Source organism: Anopheles aquasalis, chromosome 2 (assembly GCF_943734665.1).
Source record: "Anopheles aquasalis chromosome 2, idAnoAquaMG_Q_19, whole genome shotgun sequence".
In the NCBI taxonomy this organism is placed as follows: domain Eukaryota; kingdom Metazoa; phylum Arthropoda; class Insecta; order Diptera; family Culicidae; genus Anopheles; species Anopheles aquasalis.
The window spans coordinates 57,155,647-57,173,146 of record NC_064877.1 but is presented as its reverse complement, the minus strand read 5'-3'; the positions used below and the strand labels follow the sequence as shown (position 1 = coordinate 57,173,146).

The 17,500-nt window shown below is 47.9% G+C and overlaps 2 protein-coding genes across 10 annotated transcripts in view; one reads left to right on the top strand and one right to left on the bottom strand.

Moving 5' to 3' along the window:
• Positions 1 to 10,223, top strand: part of LOC126571774 (nocturnin) — an 18,614-nt gene extending 8,391 nt beyond the window's left edge. For 2 of the 5 annotated variants that reach the window (XM_050230572.1, XM_050230568.1), the window contains exons 2-6: positions 7,835 to 8,070; positions 8,155 to 8,220; positions 8,304 to 8,425; positions 8,513 to 9,244; positions 9,315 to 10,223. In XM_050230572.1, coding sequence (XP_050086529.1) covers positions 7,836 to 8,070; positions 8,155 to 8,220; positions 8,304 to 8,425; positions 8,513 to 9,244; positions 9,315 to 9,491 — 1,332 coding nt within the window. In that variant the 5' untranslated portion in view covers position 7,835 and the 3' untranslated portion in view covers positions 9,492 to 10,223. Of the gene's footprint in view, positions 1 to 4,223; positions 4,364 to 4,453; positions 4,798 to 6,145; positions 6,237 to 7,199; positions 7,712 to 7,834; positions 8,071 to 8,154; positions 8,221 to 8,303; positions 8,426 to 8,512; positions 9,245 to 9,314 lie in introns of those variants that run through there. The other 3 variants (XM_050230570.1, XM_050230571.1, XM_050230569.1) reach the window with 3 other exon arrangements.
• The window catches only part of LOC126571776 (proton-coupled amino acid transporter-like protein CG1139), a 7,954-nt gene continuing 675 nt past the window's right edge, over positions 10,222 to 17,500 (bottom strand). Inside the window, exons 2-10 of one of the 5 annotated variants that reach the window (XM_050230576.1) lie at positions 16,555 to 16,743; positions 12,740 to 13,021; positions 12,386 to 12,658; positions 12,232 to 12,316; positions 12,020 to 12,161; positions 11,823 to 11,953; positions 11,582 to 11,760; positions 11,337 to 11,512; positions 10,222 to 11,272 (exon numbers count right to left, since the gene is read on the bottom strand). In XM_050230576.1, the coding sequence (XP_050086533.1) occupies positions 11,037 to 11,272; positions 11,337 to 11,512; positions 11,582 to 11,760; positions 11,823 to 11,953; positions 12,020 to 12,161; positions 12,232 to 12,316; positions 12,386 to 12,658; positions 12,740 to 12,873 (1,356 nt within the window). In that variant the 5' untranslated portion in view covers positions 12,874 to 13,021; positions 16,555 to 16,743 and the 3' untranslated portion in view covers positions 10,222 to 11,036. Of the gene's footprint in view, positions 11,273 to 11,336; positions 11,513 to 11,581; positions 11,761 to 11,822; positions 11,954 to 12,019; positions 12,162 to 12,231; positions 12,317 to 12,385; positions 12,659 to 12,739; positions 13,022 to 13,112; positions 13,348 to 13,626; positions 13,833 to 15,498; positions 15,715 to 16,554; positions 16,744 to 17,500 lie in introns of those variants that run through there. The other 4 variants (XM_050230574.1, XM_050230577.1, XM_050230578.1 and 1 more) reach the window with 4 other exon arrangements.

Below are 17,500 nucleotides of genomic sequence, written 5' to 3'. Positions count from 1 at the left end.
AAATCCATCGATGGCGTGCTGCTAGTCCGCTCCATATATGCGGCAACAAGTGCGTGCACTCGTGCATAAGTCGATGCCCTCGCCACTAACAACCCGGCCCCCTCTCCTTGTCGCTATCGCCCCACCAAGCTTCTTTCAAATCAGCAACCAGAGCACGAACCACAAAAACCGGTTTTGGGGCTGATTCCGGTGCCCACCAGCACCACCGGAAGGTCGCCGTCGTGCGGTGCGGAACTGGTGATCGTGGGCCCACTCCTTCGTTGCATCGTTTTCGAAAAGAGATGTCCTACGCTGGTGTGCGCACTGGCGGCATGGCGATGATGCTGAAGCTTGTGAGGGGGCGCGGTAATCGCGAGGCGCAGGCACGCTCACTGACGCTCAAGGTTGTAGCCACGCGGTCTAACTGTAGATTTTTCAAGTTTTGCATTCTGTTCATGCACGCTGCACGCTTCCGTTACTTGCCTATCGATGATGAAGTTAGGGAGGGGTGGTGGTGTTGGTGCCGCTCCTATCCTCCCAGGCCTGCAGTGCATGTTTTATCCGATCATCTCACTGCATTTCTTCCGTCGTACCACGCGAACGGCGAGCGAGAGTGATAGGGCGGCATCGATATGGTGAGATCGATCGAGAATTGCTCGATGGGTTTGAGGAAGAAATCTCTAAACGGACAGCCGCCTGTTGCCACCACACCGTACGACCGTTAGTCACGATCTTGTGCACACGAGGGATCAGTTATAACCGCGCTGAGACCACGCTGAAGGCACATTGGGTGGTGGGTTTTAAGGGTTCTGGCTGCTAGTGGCGGCATTAATAGCCCGGGGCCTATCAACCTAGTCAGGCGCTCTCGCCACAAAGAGTAATAAATTGTGATCTCAGAACGACTTAGAATTGCGGAAATGGGGTTTTGCTTGAATGGCTTTTTTGTTGTTGTTGTTGCTGGATTAGTAACTAACCCCCGGGGAGGGAGATGCTGGTTAGATTCCCTACAACCCTTCCTGTTGTTGTGGTCGGTGACCTCGCCACGGTGGTTCTGGAGAAAAATCCCGTGAACCACCTCGTGAACCGGTTGATGCCAAAGCATTAGAAGCGTGTTTGAAGCATGTGTTAATGACTTTGCATAAGCATGACCGAGAATGCAGAAATAAATGGTCAGGTGAATCCAGGTACCGGTCGCCGATGGTGATGGATCGGGAGAGGTCACTCTATTGCGTCGCGACACAGGTACACTTCCTCTTGGCTTTTGTTTTTTTGGGGATACTCCTCAACAACAACCTCAACCTGCCGTGCCGTGTTGTTGTTTACTCGCTTAGTCATGTTATTTTGAATCCCGCAAGCGGGGTGATTGCAATCCAAGAACTTTTTACGGTTCTTGCAAACCAATAAAATCAATACAATCATCCGCGTGCCATCGTGGTGGGAACAGTGGGAAATAAATCTATTAAGTTTTTATGAGCCTTCCCCCCGAGAGAGCATTAGTTGGCACGTTTAATGGCCTGACAGCAATCTGATTGGGAAATAAGCGAAGCTATAAACTAAAATCAGGTAATACATGGGCAGTAGACGGAATGCGCTTGTGTGCACAGAGCCATTTGATGGTATTACGTGCATTTTAGTACCGAGGTGAAAATTTGCTGATGGAAGCTTAATGCGACGGAAGTATGCCAACTATCATTTCACATAAAATCGACATAAAAACCTGTCGCAGAATGCCTTTCCCCTAGGGTGAATGCTCTTCTTAAGAGAACGCGCAATAGCCTGGGAAGGACATAAGGACGCGATAAAGCGACGGGGGAATGATCTTCAATCGTCAAGCCGGCTCTACCGCCACCAGCCGATCATTTGCATAAACATCATGACGCCATGGGAGCCCTGGAATTTGAGCTCCCTTCGCCAAACGATGGCGATTCCCGCCAGACCAGTCGCACGCCTGCAATGCCATTTATTGCTATCCTGCCACCACGGTGAAACTACCGGGGGATGACAACTGGAACAGGCTAATGGTGCCACCGGGAATCGACTGCAGGCCTCGGCTCAATCAATGAAAATGGCAAACAACAAGAAACTACCGCTACCAAATGGCGCCTTCGGATGGGGCGGCCGGTTAAGCCATGGCGTGCTAATGGACCTTCTGGAATGTCCTACGCCGATTGGCACGTGGTGTGGATACCTGTGGTTCAAGGAAGAAGAAGAAGAAGAAGAATGGAGTTTATTTACAAATTTGAGGCCCCGATTTCACCGTTTCGGGCAATATTTGTAAGTTTTGAAGGTCACAAAAGGTTCTACAGTGAGCTAATGCGCCGTGCGCGTCACTCAAGAACCTTACAGGGTACTCGGGTGGGGGCAAGCAAGTTCTGCGCAACTGCGTTCGCCAGCAGGCCACAGTGGCAACCGAACTGATAGGGGGGTAAAATTAATGACTCGGAGCGTTCTCCGGTTTCTTGAAGAAGTTATGGAACCGTCAAAATGAAGCAATACTCCCAAAACGAGCATCACCCCCAAAAACGTGCGTCAGCAACGCCCGGTGTCAGGTTGAATTTTGAATGGTGGTTCACGGTTGGCTAAGCATTGATATTTTTGATGCGCCGGCCGGCACCGTATGTTGTTGTTGATCGGAAGCAACTTAAAAAATAGAAGTTCACTCTACGTGCACACGATATGATTTGTACGGCTGGCATAACAATTTGTTAGCCTCCACACGGTTCTTGTTGTGAATGCGAATTTGAGATTAGTATGACGAACTATGAACAGAATCACGTTAGTAGATTTGTACTACCATAATGGCTTGGCATTCAGAGAGCTCAACGGAGGACTATGGTTAATTCTGGTCCAAAAAGGCTTAGTTTTGGCATTTTTTTGTGAATAATCCATTCGACTCTATTTTTTCAAGTGCATGGCATATTAAACTACAACTTTTCAAGAATATTTGGTTATATTTTGGAGAAGATTAGCTAAGAATCGAGAAAACTTCATCGATGGCATCATATTTAGGAAGGCGTGTTTCCAAAAAGGTACTTTTTTCGGCACTCATCGTAGCCACGTGACGGGTTATGTGTTTAAATTTTCATATCGGTTGGTCCAGCAGTTTTTATGCTACGATGGACACCAACTTTAAAAAATGTTGGTTTTGGCAAACGCTCTTCAAAATGTCTGATATTAAAAATATGTCTGCTTACTGATCAGATAGTAATTCTTAATGCGACAGTATTTCTGTTTTGCGTGCTATCCTTTGGTAAAACTATTACAACAACTGTGGGGCCGTGCCGTATTCTGTTTTCCTTCAGCTCCCGGATCCTTTTTTCTTGCAGCATGCGCTTTTCAATCCGGTAGAGCTTTTCTTTCTTTCCCAGGCAGGCATTCCCTCTGCTTGCTCTCGTTCTATGCCACTATGTTCTTCTTAGTACGCCCAGTTGTTACGTTCCGTCAATAGTCTACTTTTCTCGTCGAACCAGCCAGATCTGGCGTCCTAGAATGTTTTCGGCACAGGGCATTTGATAATATGATATGTTGATATGTTTATTGATATACTTCCCGCGCCCACTGGGCCGCATTTGGCCTTTGTGGGCGCACGATTTGAAAGTGATCTTACAAATAATACTTCACAATAATATTACATTACACGCGAGGACGAACTCGTATTACGATATTTGGACAAAGAATACTGCGAGGACGTAGGTCGTACGGGACTAAAAGGCCAATAATACTGCGCCATCCTGAAACAACGTTCTACTGATTAGTCCACTTTTGTGGCCACCGGGCCGAACCCCTTCTTACAACTCCAAACTGTCTGATTTCAAATCCACTTTATTTTCATACTAAGTGTACGTGTCTGAGAATAGTAGGAGACTAGGAGGAGACTAGGAGTTTAAAAAACGTGAGGGATGCCTCGGTGGTCACAAGCCTTTTCGTAAAGGGTAAAAAAGAGAGCTCTCCTGTCCGCGCGCGTCGCTTTTATCCCTTTTTGGTCTCTTGCATTGCTCGAAACTAGCCACCTTTGCCGCTTAAATTGCTCGAAACGAGACTAGTTATCTCATGATCATTTCTCTGTTCTTGCACAGGGTGCAACCCGTCGGCCTGTTCGTAACAACTTTGGTTCATGTATTGTTGATTGTGTTTTTTGGTCTGAAAATGGTTCACAACGTTGGTTAATTGCTTCAACGGTTCATAAAGCATGCGTCTAGGATTCTAGGATCTAGAAAAGGATATTCTCTTATCAACTTCTACAGCACCGACGAACAGTGACGAACAGTGTTTCGCGGCACTTCTCGACAGCGGGACGCAAACCACCAGGTCGGGCGAAAATGGATTCGCTCATCAGAACGTCTTGTGTTTTCACGAGGCGGTTCGGCATGCTGCTCATTCCGAGGTAAACTTTTCCGACCACCGCCCCGACGGGAAAATTCATCCCACACACTCCTCCCCTCCTCCTCTCCTCACCACTTCACCCATCCACGCCGTTGTTTGTGTTTTTCATCGGTTCAGTGTCGTCGTCGTCGTCGTTTATTCACGGTCACCTGCTCGGTAGAAGGTCGACGGAAAATGTTACGTTGTAGTGCGTGCCGCCGAGAGTGAAGTGCTTAGTAGTGCCGGATCGATGGAAGTGTTTAAAATCGCCAAGTTTTTGCTCGCCAAGTGCCGGACGATTGTGCGGCTCCGCCTGCTGGCCTCACCAGCTACGACGGCCACAACAACGATTACGAAACACCGCGGTGCAGGGATGACAGCGGCTGGGCCGGCGGGAACAGCTGTTGGTGGTTTCGGAGGTGGGGAACGTGATGGCGCTGCCGATGAGTCGATGAGGTGAAGATCGTGATCGTGATGATAACGCTGATAAGATGTTTTAAACTCTGCCATATTTTGGCCGCGCTTCATATTTCGCGAATGTTTTGGTTCGTCAGTGCTGTCAAACTCTGGCGCGGCCTACCCCCACTCATTTCTTTATCGGGCGCCCGCTTTCGGGGGCCAATAAAACTCTCCGCCAAAAAGATGATACAGTCGCGGGTGGGGAACGGGGGGGGGGGGGGTGTGGTTCGCCCCGGAATACTGCTCCTTCCGCTACTCACCCACGAACGCAACAAAAACAACCTCAACGCGCGCGCGGACCACGGATTCGACCATTTCGATTAAGGCGTTTCTACACGCGCTGAAAATGGGTAGATCTGCCCCCGGTGAAGTTTTGTTTCTCTTTTTCACAGGTCCATAATTTAAAAAAATTAAATTAAAGTACAAGGAAGGGAAGAGCGGGGTTGGAATCACTTCTAGAACTATATAAAAAAAATATAGGTGCTTATTCTGTAACTTTCGATTACGATGGCCTCAGGCGTTCGATTCATTTGGTTCATTTTGTGTTCATTTGGTGTTCACGATCGCCTGCATGTCGAGTGCATTTTTGTGGTCGACAGCTGGCGTTCTGTTTACATCGAGCATCGAGCATCTGAAAAACAGTTATAGCGTCCTGATTGTGCATCAATAATTTCTTTCTGCTAATCGTATACTATTATTACAAAGGTTAAGTCGTTTTTATACCGAAAAAAACAAGTTAATTAACAGTTTTTTTACTTCAAACTGTCATTTTGAATTGTTTATTGTTTTCGAAACGTTTCGAAATTCGCATGAATCATCGAACGCCTGAGGCCATCGTAATCGCAAGATACAGGTGCTTATTCTGTAACTTTCGATTGCGATGGCCTCAGGCGTTCGATGATTCATGCGAATTTCGAAACGTTTCGAAAACAATAAACAATTCAAAATGACAGTTTGAAGTAAAAAAACTGTTAATTAACTTGTTTTTTTCGGTATAAAAACGACTTAACCTTTGTAATAATAGTATACGATTAGCAGAAAGAAATTATTGATGCACAATCAGGACGCTATAACTGTTTTTCAGATGCTCGATGCTCGATGTAAACAGAACGCCAGCTGTCGACCACAAAAATGCACTCGACATGCAGGCGATCGTGAACACCAAATGAACACAAAATGAACCAAATGAATCGAACGCCTGAGGCCATCGTAATCGAAAGTTACAGAATAAGCACCACAGAATAAGCACCTGAGATTGCTTTCGCACGTGTAGAAACACCGTCAAACAGGCGCGCGAATTCGCAAAAAAAAGAATCGAAAAAGATGCGTGGTGTGGTCCCCGAATCGAATCTGTCTCCGTCTTTCGTGTATCATCTTTTTTCGGTTCGCGGTGTTTTGAGATTGGCGCGACGTCCGGGACACGGTCAGACAAAGTGGTTAGTGGTCGTGATACTAGTGGACGCTCTAAATATCTTCCTCGACGTCATCAATCGGTTGACACACTACTCTGGTTTGCTGGTTGGAAAATCGTGAAAAATGCTGCGTGCTGTGGTGACGAAATCGTGGGGGGTTCTCGACGCGCACCCAGCGGACACTCTAAGGACAAAGTTGATGCTGCGTAGGAGGAGCACCTTCGATGATTTACTCGTGTTACTGGTCTACTAAAAAGTGCGCTCAACTCTTGCCCCCTGTCTGTCCACAGTCAGGGATGTCCTTGAATCGGTGGTTTGCTGAAAACAGTTCAGGTTCAAGCGCTCCCCTTTTGATCGATCAAACGGTGGTTGGTGAAACGGCTTCTCAACTTCTATCAGCAAAACTGTCCCCTGGTTCCGGGCCCGTCCGACGCTTAACATTTTTTGCATAAATTAGAATGCCAACTGTCCGGCGCGAGGCAAGTTGTGTGGTAAACGGATCACCGGTTTTTTTTTTCGGTGGAATCAATGAAACGGAATGGTTCCGAAAATCCACCATCCACGTACGAATCGACTATGAGTTAACTTTCACCTTTCCCTCCGTTTTCGCGAGATTACGCACGCCGCCCCTCCGACTGACCACTGCTCGGTCAAAAGAACACCTTTTGCGTGTGTTTGGGGCGCCCACCGTCGATATAGCTTCATTTACGCTGCGGCGTTAATTGATGACCAAATGTGCCACCAAGCAGACCACGAGTATTTTGGCTCGGTAGTGTATAAACCACGTAATAGTATTCGCGCGATCACGAAGCTGTCTATAAAAAAAACGTATGGAGGAAATTAGCGATCACGGAGACCCGGAGCTTGCCAGTGAAGCGTGCTGTTGATCTTACGCAAACAGCACAAGACAAAACCCCCGGGAAGCACCGTGAATCGTCCGTTTGTGTCGTGATCATCGGTAACCCATTGCTATTCGCATATTTTCAGCAGAGAATCCAATCCTACAGGCAGAGGCCGTCCTAGGTGATCTGAGCTATGTGGAGATTTTCGGCCACGATACGATACGGTTAACGCGGGGAGCGAGAGAGATCATTCTGAATTGATTGTACCGTGGTGTGACAATAAGTGTATGCAAAGCGGACAGAAGATTTGTGCGGAAGATTGGGATAATCAAAGCAGGAGACCCATAAATTTGTTGGACGAGCAACCCGTTGCCAGCGAGCAACTTCTCGTAGCAAACGGCACTTTGCAGTGTCGCTTGATCGTTGGTAGCAACTAGTTGACAACAGGACGTAGACCAGTAGGCCAGGACCAGCAGGACAGAAGACTCCACCGTAGACTACTACGACGACAACGACGACGAGGACGATGGCAACGAACATGCTTGGTTCGAATAGTGATTTCTCTGCTCTGCTCCCGGACAAGCCCACCGCCCGTGGTGGGCTACCGATGAACGGGGCTTTAAAGAAGAGTCATCTGCAGCGTGTCATGCTGCAAAGGTAGTGCCATCGCTAATCATCATCCATCCCGTGAACCCTGCTCATCCGTGTTTCCTTCCTGAGGGCGTTGCTTCGCTAAACCACTACTAATGCTGTTTCTTTCGTTCCTATCTCTCCTCACAGAATGGGCTCCTTTACGTCGGCACCACAGATTAAAAACGTAGACTATCAGGATGATAAGCTCGAGATCACGGATGGTATGTCGATGGCGGATTTGCTGGACTTCTGCCGGATAGCACGCGGCGAGGACCGGCCACCGCTGGTGAAGCGAAAGTTCCTCAAACCGGTCGAACAGCTGAACACCGGCAGTGATCTGACGGATGGGTTTAAGATGCTGAAATTGGATGCCATTTCGAAGAGTAAGGGGGATGGTGCTGCCGGAGGTGCGATTTTCGTTAAGTGGCTTTAGTTTAATGTTTCCCCGTTTCTCCCGTCTACCGTAGCATGCAGTGAACCGGCTTTAACTGCACCGCAGCTTCGGATATTCCAGTGGAACATGCTCTCTCAAAGTGAGTTTGGTGGTGGACATCACCGATCACCTGGTTACTAATCGTGAAGAGTGTGATGTTGGGGCTTTTTGTTTTGCTTGCAGCCCTCGGAATGAACAACGATGGCTTTGTACGCTGCCCACTGGAAGCCCTAACGTGGGACTGTCGGCGTTATCAGCTGGTTGAAGAAATCATTCAAAATGATCCCGATATCATCTGTTTGCAGGTATGACTGATGGCCTTCTCGCGATCATTTGAAGTAGCTTCGAAAACTAAAATCAAACGTTATCGAATGTCTTCTATCATCCCCCAGGAGGTGGATCATTTTAAGTTTTTACAAAAAATCCTCGCCACCCAAAACTACGAGGGAGTGTTCTTCCCGAAGCCTGACTCGCCATGTCTGTACATCAACGGGAACAACGGTCCGGATGGGTGTGCCGTGTTCTACCGTAAGGATCGCCTCGAGATGGTTAACCACTTTACGCGCGTACTGGAGGTATGGCGCGTCCAGAGTAACCAGGTTGCGATTGCAGCCGTCTTGCGAACGCGCGACACTCAGCAAGAGCTGTGCGTCACGACGACCCATTTGAAGGCACGCAAGGGTGCGTTGCTGTCGAAGCTAAGGAACGAACAGGGCAAAGATTTGCTGCACTTCATCGATGGGGTTGCCCAGAACCGTCCGGTCATCCTGTGTGGTGACTTTAATGCCGAACCGATCGAACCAATCTACAGTACCGTGCTAAACTATCGGCCACTCGGTCTTGCCAGTGCTTATGCCGATCTGTTGGCCAGCGAGGCGCAAGATGAGAACAATCAAAATGCGGCCAATGCTGGCCGGGCGACGGTACGTACCGAACGTGCAAGCAGTCGGAGTAGCATCGGTTCCTGCAACGGTGAAGAGTGTGGTCAGGCGAACGGTGGTGCACGGACACGAGCGGAAGAATCGGCCGCACATGAACCTGCGTATACAACGTGGAAAATCCGCGAGGAGGGTGAGGTGTGCCACACGATCGATTATGTCTTCTACTCCCAAGATAAGCTCACGGTAAGTGCACCAGAATGCGCCATTCGCGACGAGATAGGATCTAATTTTAAACACCCTTCATTCTTGGTAGGTGAGAAACTGTCTCATGTTTCCTTCCGGTGAGGAAATTGGTGCCGATCGAACTCCCAGCTTCCAGTATCCTTCCGATCACTTTTCGCTCGTGTGTGACATTGAGCTGCAGGGAGCGGATCAAACAACACAGCCGACAGATACCGCTAAGGAGCCGGTTCCGAGCCATCAGCTGTAGCTGGAACCAGTTCTAGAGTACGCAAACACACTTCACAATTAGAAAATGGTATTCTCTGATGAAGACGGGCCCCATGGGATGGCGGATCGATGATGTACATTTATGAAGAAAAAAGCGATTCTATTTTATGTTTGTGATAGTAACTGTGATTGTGTAAGGAGGATGCAGGAGCAAAATGCAAATTAAGGTGTCAGACACACATACACACGTACATGTACACGCACATACTTTTAGACATTAGGCTGCTGGACTAGGGTTTCTTTTGTTTAAGCTTAAGGTTTTCTATTTTTTGTGGTGCTTTCTGTTCCTTCTAGAGTTCAGTTCTAAATTGCAATCTTTTCCTTACGGATTTTGGCCATACCTACCGGAATATTGTGCGATTTAAGCGAGCAGTAATTAAGCTAAAGCCGAGTTGATGGTCTAGGCTGGTTAGGATGGAAATGGGCTACCAAGTAACCCAGTAGCAGTAATCAAAATGGAGAAAAAAAAAGAGGATACGAACGAACGAACATATTTATATTGCAAGGAATGGACGCGACAAGAGCATCATTATACAAAAGTTGACAGTTAGTGTTAAGCGATTGTAGAGTGTAGCAGCAGGAAGAAGATTATATTTTCATATCACCCGCCAGCAATAGCGCCGCTTCGGTGGCAATTGATACAAGTGAAACACAGGACGGTTCAGTGTATTTATAATAAAACAAAAACCCCACAATAACAAGTCCACCGGTAGTAAGTCTAAGTATACTTTATTGGCTTCTCTTGGGCGTCGTCGTTGTGGTTGGCATTGTAAAGCGTTTAGAATATGCCTTGTTTTTTTTTTGTCCCCATCGTGGTCATGGTCGTGCGTGCGGTGATGTGATTGTATAAAGTAGCTAACCTATCCGTTCTCGTTTTGTCTGTCGCCTCTACCCAGTGCGTAACAACGTGTGAGCTGAATTCTATGAGAAATCTATCTGTTCCACGGTGGCCGAAAGTTGCTTTCGATGACCGTGTTATGAGGTTGCGTGTTGCGGTTATCTATTCCCAAAATCAAATCCTGCGATCATCGCCAGAAACTCGGTAACGTAAGATTCTATGATTGCACGCCATTAAGTGGCGATGCGAGCTAGACCTTGTGCTGACGTTAGTGCCGCCAGACACGTGCTAGACACCGAAAGTAGCGCAATTATAATCTACCGAGCAATTCCGAACCTGGCTCGAAGCCCTTACGTATAGTTCATATTTATATATTTGTTTATGCAACTACACAAATGATATGTCACAAACCTTCCTCTAAACTAGCGCGGATTTGTGCCACAGCTTGGGCCAGTTTTTAGGGAGGGAAAGAAGGGTCAGTTATGAACCACATCCTAGGTCCCCCGGAGAGTGCTGCACCCGCATGTCTCTCCCTCCAATAGGAAGCGGGAGCGCGCAGGCGGCATGGCGGCGGTGGCGTGTTTTCCTTATACACGTAAATAGTGTTGCGAATAGTGCGTTCCTGTACTACACTGCAGCCAGCGCTTGGCTAACTACCGGTGGGCCTTTTAGGGGGTGTCAGGCCTTTTACATGAAACTCAGGATGATATCACGTACGCTCGTGTAGGTGCCAGCCACTAGGCCAACGATACCGAACAGAATCAGAACAATGTCCTTCACCAGCGTGGCCTTGCTCAGTTTGTCAGGCCAGAAGACACAGATTTCCATGATCGCCGGGAACGCGATACCGAGTGCGGACAAGCAGAGGGCACCGAACAAGGAAATGAACAGTCCGAGCCGCGGAATCGCAACAGCCAGCAGGACTGAGGAGCAAATGAAGAGATTATTAAGGACCTGTCTTCCATAACCGATGCACACGCTACTTACACGTCGTAATGACGACTACAATCCGGACCAGCATCTCGTACACTAGCTTATTGTTCGAATCACGGTACTTCTCGACCAGGTACACGTTCCAGATAATGTCCACGGGAACGTAGCACTGCAGACCGTAAGAGATGAAGATAGCCACAGCAAACAGAACTCGGATTGACTGGGACATGCTGGCGGAATGTAGAAAAGCGTCCCACAGTCAGCAATCAGTTGCGAAGCTACCATTTCCATTCACTTACATCTCTTCCTGTGGCAGATTCAAGGTAATGCTGCCAGACGCTTCGGCACCATACTTCAGGTATCCGAGGAAGCCCATACCAGCGTACAGCAGCGTGATGACGGTCATGCCAACGTTCAGCACACCGAACGCACCACCAAAGGACTTTGGCGTCGCCATATTGTTCTCCAGTGCTATAATCTACGCGGAAGGCATTAGTCCTGAATTGCAAAATGGATTCAATATTTGTACCATGGTCTTACCACTCCAACTGCTTCCAGTGCAAATAAGGTAGTACCGAAGAAGAGCGGAAACTTGCCGACCTCAGCGAATGCCTGTCGCTCCGAGATCGGTGGGACGTCGTCCAGGATGTAGGCCAAAATCAATCCAATACCTGTTACCGGGGTTGCACAAATGATAAATGATCCTCCGAATCACTTCCAAGGTGTTTCGGTCTTACCAACGAATGTGATGAGATTCGCCAAAGTAGAGAAAGGTGCCAAGACCTTGAGATTGCGGATCATGTTAATGCCAATCAGCGGCACCAGCAGTATCAGGCAGTGAATCTTTACATCCAGTTCCAACCAGTAGTAATCGACCAGCTGAAAAGGAAGGGGTAATTATGATCAATTGCAGTTTCTCGGCGCATTACCAGAGCTCTATTAGTCGTACCTGCTTAATGTTGGTGGCCACGAAGACGATGTAAACGCAACAGATACCGAGCTGGTAGACAATCATGAAACCATCAACAACCACACTAGGGAGGACAAAGCCAGAAAGTTAGCTAGGAAGAGGTCAGTTGGCTCAGGAGAGACTAGATACTTACACCGCATAAGGAGCGAATCGTCGTAAACACTCTGGGCCCTCCTGCAGGGCAATCTTCATCGAGATCGGATAGGTGAGGATGGGTACGTGGTGCCGCTTGCACAGGGCATACTGTGCCTGGACCAGCACGTGCAAACAGTACGTGCAAAGGATACCGATGAGCAGCGTATTGACGACACCCGATATGTAGCCAGCATTGTAGAATGCCTGCGGCATCGCCAGTATACCAGTACCGAGTGAACCCTTGAGCAGATGCACCAGCGTCTCAAAATTCCTGATAAAAAATAGAGCCCCGTGCGAGGGAATATGGTTAGCACCACGGGAACATACAATTGCAAGCGGGAGGGGCCCTTACGTCGTCGGATGAGGCCGATTGCGGTGCAGATGGGGGTCGTAACCCTCGTCTACGATCGTGTTCCCATTGGTGGCAAATATTTGCATATCCACACTGGTTCCCTTCTTGGAGGGACTTCCCCCCGGGCTGCTCATGCTGCTGACGGCGACGACGACGACGACGACGACGGGATGGTTCTGTTGTGGCTACTGCTCGTAAGTAAGGGCGTGCCCCTGCCCTGCTCGAGCGGTACTAACGGGTTGGCGGAAGGTTCGAACGTGTAATCGGGACTCGGCAAATGCACTGCAATTGAATACGAATCAGTTAAGCGGTTAAGTGATACCAATTGCAGCTCGTTCTGGTTGCTGTAGGAAAGAGCGCTCAAAGATGTTACACAAGATGTTCGATCGTCTCGCTGTGTCTAGGGCAGCACCAGGGAAGGCTCTCGTTCCACAGCTCACGTGACACCCGCGAAATTGGTTGCAATTGATAGTGACGTATTGGTGGCAAGGCACAAGGCGTTTGTGCGAGGTACAAACGACTCCTACAGCGATGGAGGCGCCCAACAGTGTGTACAAACCCCATGGTAATGGATGCCACAGAGTGTGTTGTCCATCATTTCTCTCTTCTATTACGCTTCAAGATGCCCGGTTCAAATGCAGCGGACAGATTAGTTTCTCTAAAATTCGTCCCAACATCCATTACCATCACCCTCAGTGCAAGGCGATATGTTTACATTCAACTGCAGCCTCTTCCGTTGCCAGAACTCGGCCAAGAGTGGAATGCTGATTTATGAATGCTTTCAAGACATGCCAGCGGGGCGTTGAAAGAAGGCGAACTCGAGCAGGAACACCTAGTTTCCTAAAAATATCTCAAAATGCATCAGTGCATCCGACAAAACACCTTACTGTTCGATTAGGTCATCGGGCCACAGCAGTGCGGTGCATCAGATTCACTTCGCGACGCGCTTTACTGTGCGAGCGCGAACTTTGGCCGCAAAATCTGACTATCTGTTGGCAGAACCTATCCTTCTCCTCCTCCTCCCTCGCACCAGCAGCCGCTAATGTGGTTTAACGAATAATCCGACCCGAACCGAGCGCTTAAGCGTCGCGTGCTGGCCGGCTTTGGCTTGGGTTCGAATTGAAACTAATTGAAATAGATTAACAGGCACTCTCTCTCTCTCTCTCTCTCTCTCTCTCTCTCTCTCTCTCTCTCTCTCTCTCTCTCGGTTCTCGGCTCGGTCAACCGGCTCGGTCACTGCATTATCGCGCAGGCGGCAACAACGTTGGTGTTGCGGATGGGGCCCCAAAATTAGATTCAATGTCGGAGTGGACCAACGGATGGATGGACGGACTGAGTGAACCAAGCCGGCACGGTTGGGTGAAATATTGTTGTTGTCGAGTTTGATCACACTCGATCCCGGCAGACCGGGTGTACGGTGTAGGGGCAAGGATCGAATTACAACATTGTGCCGCATGATTCGCGATTCCCGACCAGGACACGGTCGATATGGACGGTTAAGGACGGTCCAATCGGTTGCCAGGTGCGATTGACGGTGGGAAACATTGTAATTGGCGTGGGTGTCATTTGGCAGGATGGCAATTCGATACATTGAGTGCAGCTGGTAGACTACGTCTATTTGTATATACTAGAATGAAGGAGAACGGTTAGTAGCTTAGTTTAATATCAATTAAGGAGGGAAACGGATTAGCAATAAGTTAGAAGAAGAACTATCCCAACTAATCAATACTTTTGATAATGTCATCTTAAAATGATCAATTCTATCGATATTATGTACAGTAATGGTCTTGTTATTCCCAAAAAAATGTATAAAAATGTTAAAAGATGAGCTTAATACACTCTTTAGCATAAATTTAATTTTTTAGAGGTGCAATTGCCGATTTGACTTAATCAACCACTAAATGATGATTTTTTGTTGGCTTTGAAGAACTAAACTGAGCAGAAGATAGATTGAATGTGAAGTTCCAATGTTGTTAAGAATTTTACTAAAGAAGCTCTGTGAATCATTGCATCGTATAGCAAGGTGTCGTTGTTATGCGATTAATTTTGCATATTCGAGCACAAGTTTAACATCCGATTGCAATTAACTTGTGAGCTAATTGTTCTTGGTAGTGTTCTGTTATGTGCCGATAACATAATATTGCGTCGAATTTCAAGATTTGGTAACATATTATTCTTGTTTTCAATATTACAATACTGACATATTGGCGAAACATATTGTAAAAATAATGTTACCCGCGTTTCAATTCAAAAGCGATGATTTCAAAGTTACAACTAAGCTCAAGTCATTCACGGTCAACAGACGCACTTTGTGATCAAACAAAGGACATTAGAAAGGCGTTCTTAAAACTCAAACGAATGCCCTATTCTACTAATCCCCGCAATGGCCAGCAATTGATCGATTGCACAATCCAATCGTGTTTACAATGCACATAAATCATTGTAAATCATTCCGAGACCGACCTACGAGATCGTTCCGATCCTGGCACTTATAATTCAATTTCCGGCACAACGGGCGGGAATCAATAAAACAACTCCTCGGTTCACTCCCTGGCACGCCTCTGCGGTTCTGTTTGTCAATGAAATTGCAATTTCCGCTGCCACAACAACAGCAACAGTAGCACGCAATGCACTTCATCAACACTTTCCCGGCGGCCTCCGATCCGATTGTCGAACAGCAAACATTCTCGACGCAAGTCCTCTCTTCTTCGAAGGATCAACTTCAGATCTGTAAGGCAAATACAATTCTACCAACCCACCGTATTCTGCCTGTATCTGTTCCCAAGGTCGTCCAGGCTCAATCACAGCGCGGGATGTACGTGATGTTTCACCAAACTAGCCGATTGTGTACGGCGTAATATCCCGGCGTTCACCGATTCACTTCCGCTTTCGACTACGGCCGACAACCATCTGCCTGCGGAGCCGGCGGACCACGACGGCCAGAGCCAGAGCCGGAAGACGATCTTTACAAGCCGCGACGCGAGAGATGGCGTGCAAGAATGTCTCCTGTGGGCGAGCACGAGCGAACGAAGCAACCGAACCGCGCGAAATGCGACGAAACCATTGTTGACGCTAGCGCCGCCAGACCGCGCCTTCAATATCTGCGCGGAATCCCATACCCCCGGGGTGTCCCTCGGTACTCGGTACCCCCTCATGGTGTGAACTGGTGCTCTGACGTGATACCGAGGATAAATTGAACGAAATTGTTTTGTCCCACAAATGCCGACCGAGAGCAGTGCTGTCCGGTGTCATAGGTCGGTGCGCTCCCTCTACGTCATCGATTATGCGATGCTGCACTTTGAGAGTGCACGAGATGGAAAAAGGCGAAGTAGGCGCTCCGCTCACTGGCGGTACTTCATGATTGATGGGGCCCAGCCGTGGGTTCCAATTAGGATTCGCCTCCGTAGGGTGGAGCTATTTTTAGCACGCCTCCTATTGGCTCCGTTGACGTTCACACTTTGGCCGAGCTTACATTTTACGACGAAGCACCAAGGAAAGGTACTTTAAGGCGACTACTACAATCCGTGAGTGTTGTTCACTTGTTGCTTCCACTTAGATCACTATCGCTCCACGGCCACTTTCGACGGGCCACTAACCGGGTATCCGTGTACATAAAACGACGCCAGGGATAACGCCGGAGCCAGACCGTGGGGATGCCCGTGGGGGCTCATTAATAATGCCGTATAATGATGTCAGTGGAAATTTCCCTTCGTTACTTTAACCTTTTCCAGAAGTTCAATCGGGAGGCGGTGGTTGCACAACTTTTCACAGCCGTTTGCACGGCTTGAAACCTTCAAAAGGAGCCCACTACTTACCGCTAATCGTTCCTAAACAACAATTTCAATAGTTAATTGGATGAGAAGTTCACGGCAGAGTATATGCCTGTCTTGTGTGCACTTTCTTCGTTTCACTTGGTTTCAAACAACTTGCCGAATGTTTGCTTCATAATCTGACGCATGATCCACTGAATACTAGATTGCTTTTGTTCACTGCCTACGTACTACCTTATTTTGTTAAAAGATTTGTATACAGAAGAATAGCATGTTTTCCTTTTGGCAGGAGTATTGATGAATGATGAATCCATCACAACAATGTAATTGTTCATCAAAATATTGTATTTTTTTAAATGATATCTTACTGACGACAATACAAATAAATAATTTCCATTCAACAGTTTCTAAACATATGTTTACTAAAACATGCTTATGCTGATCAACAAACATCAAATTGTGCAATTATGTTTACATTTATCTCTCCACAGCCCTCATAAAGTTCATGCTGTGACATGTGAACAGTCCTGATTGCGGATTAAATAATCGTTTCTCATAACGCGCGCACTGGACGGGACGAAACAGGACGACGGTAATGTGTAAATGACGAAACAAATTGGCAAAAGGACAACCGTAAATACGAGATTCCCACGCTAGGAGTACCCTTGACCGCGGCCGCGCACACATCCCTGTCTTCACCAGCATCACCTTGTCCTTCCTCTATCTTCCTGTAGCGGTGGAACAAGTTTTCCCGCCCAGCGAGCTCACAAACACAAGCGAAGCACCAGGATACGGAATCCTGAATTGGTAACGAGGCTACCATTTAAGGGGGGCCAAGCCATGCCGAACCATGCTAGTGTGTGTGTGCGCGCCGTGGCTCGTCCTGGCGTGGCCGTGAAGCGCGTCCCTCCAACATCGTGAGCCCAAAGTTCAATTCACGTGCTGCACGTCGACGCTCCGGACAATCTGTTCCGTACGCTCATGGTCACCC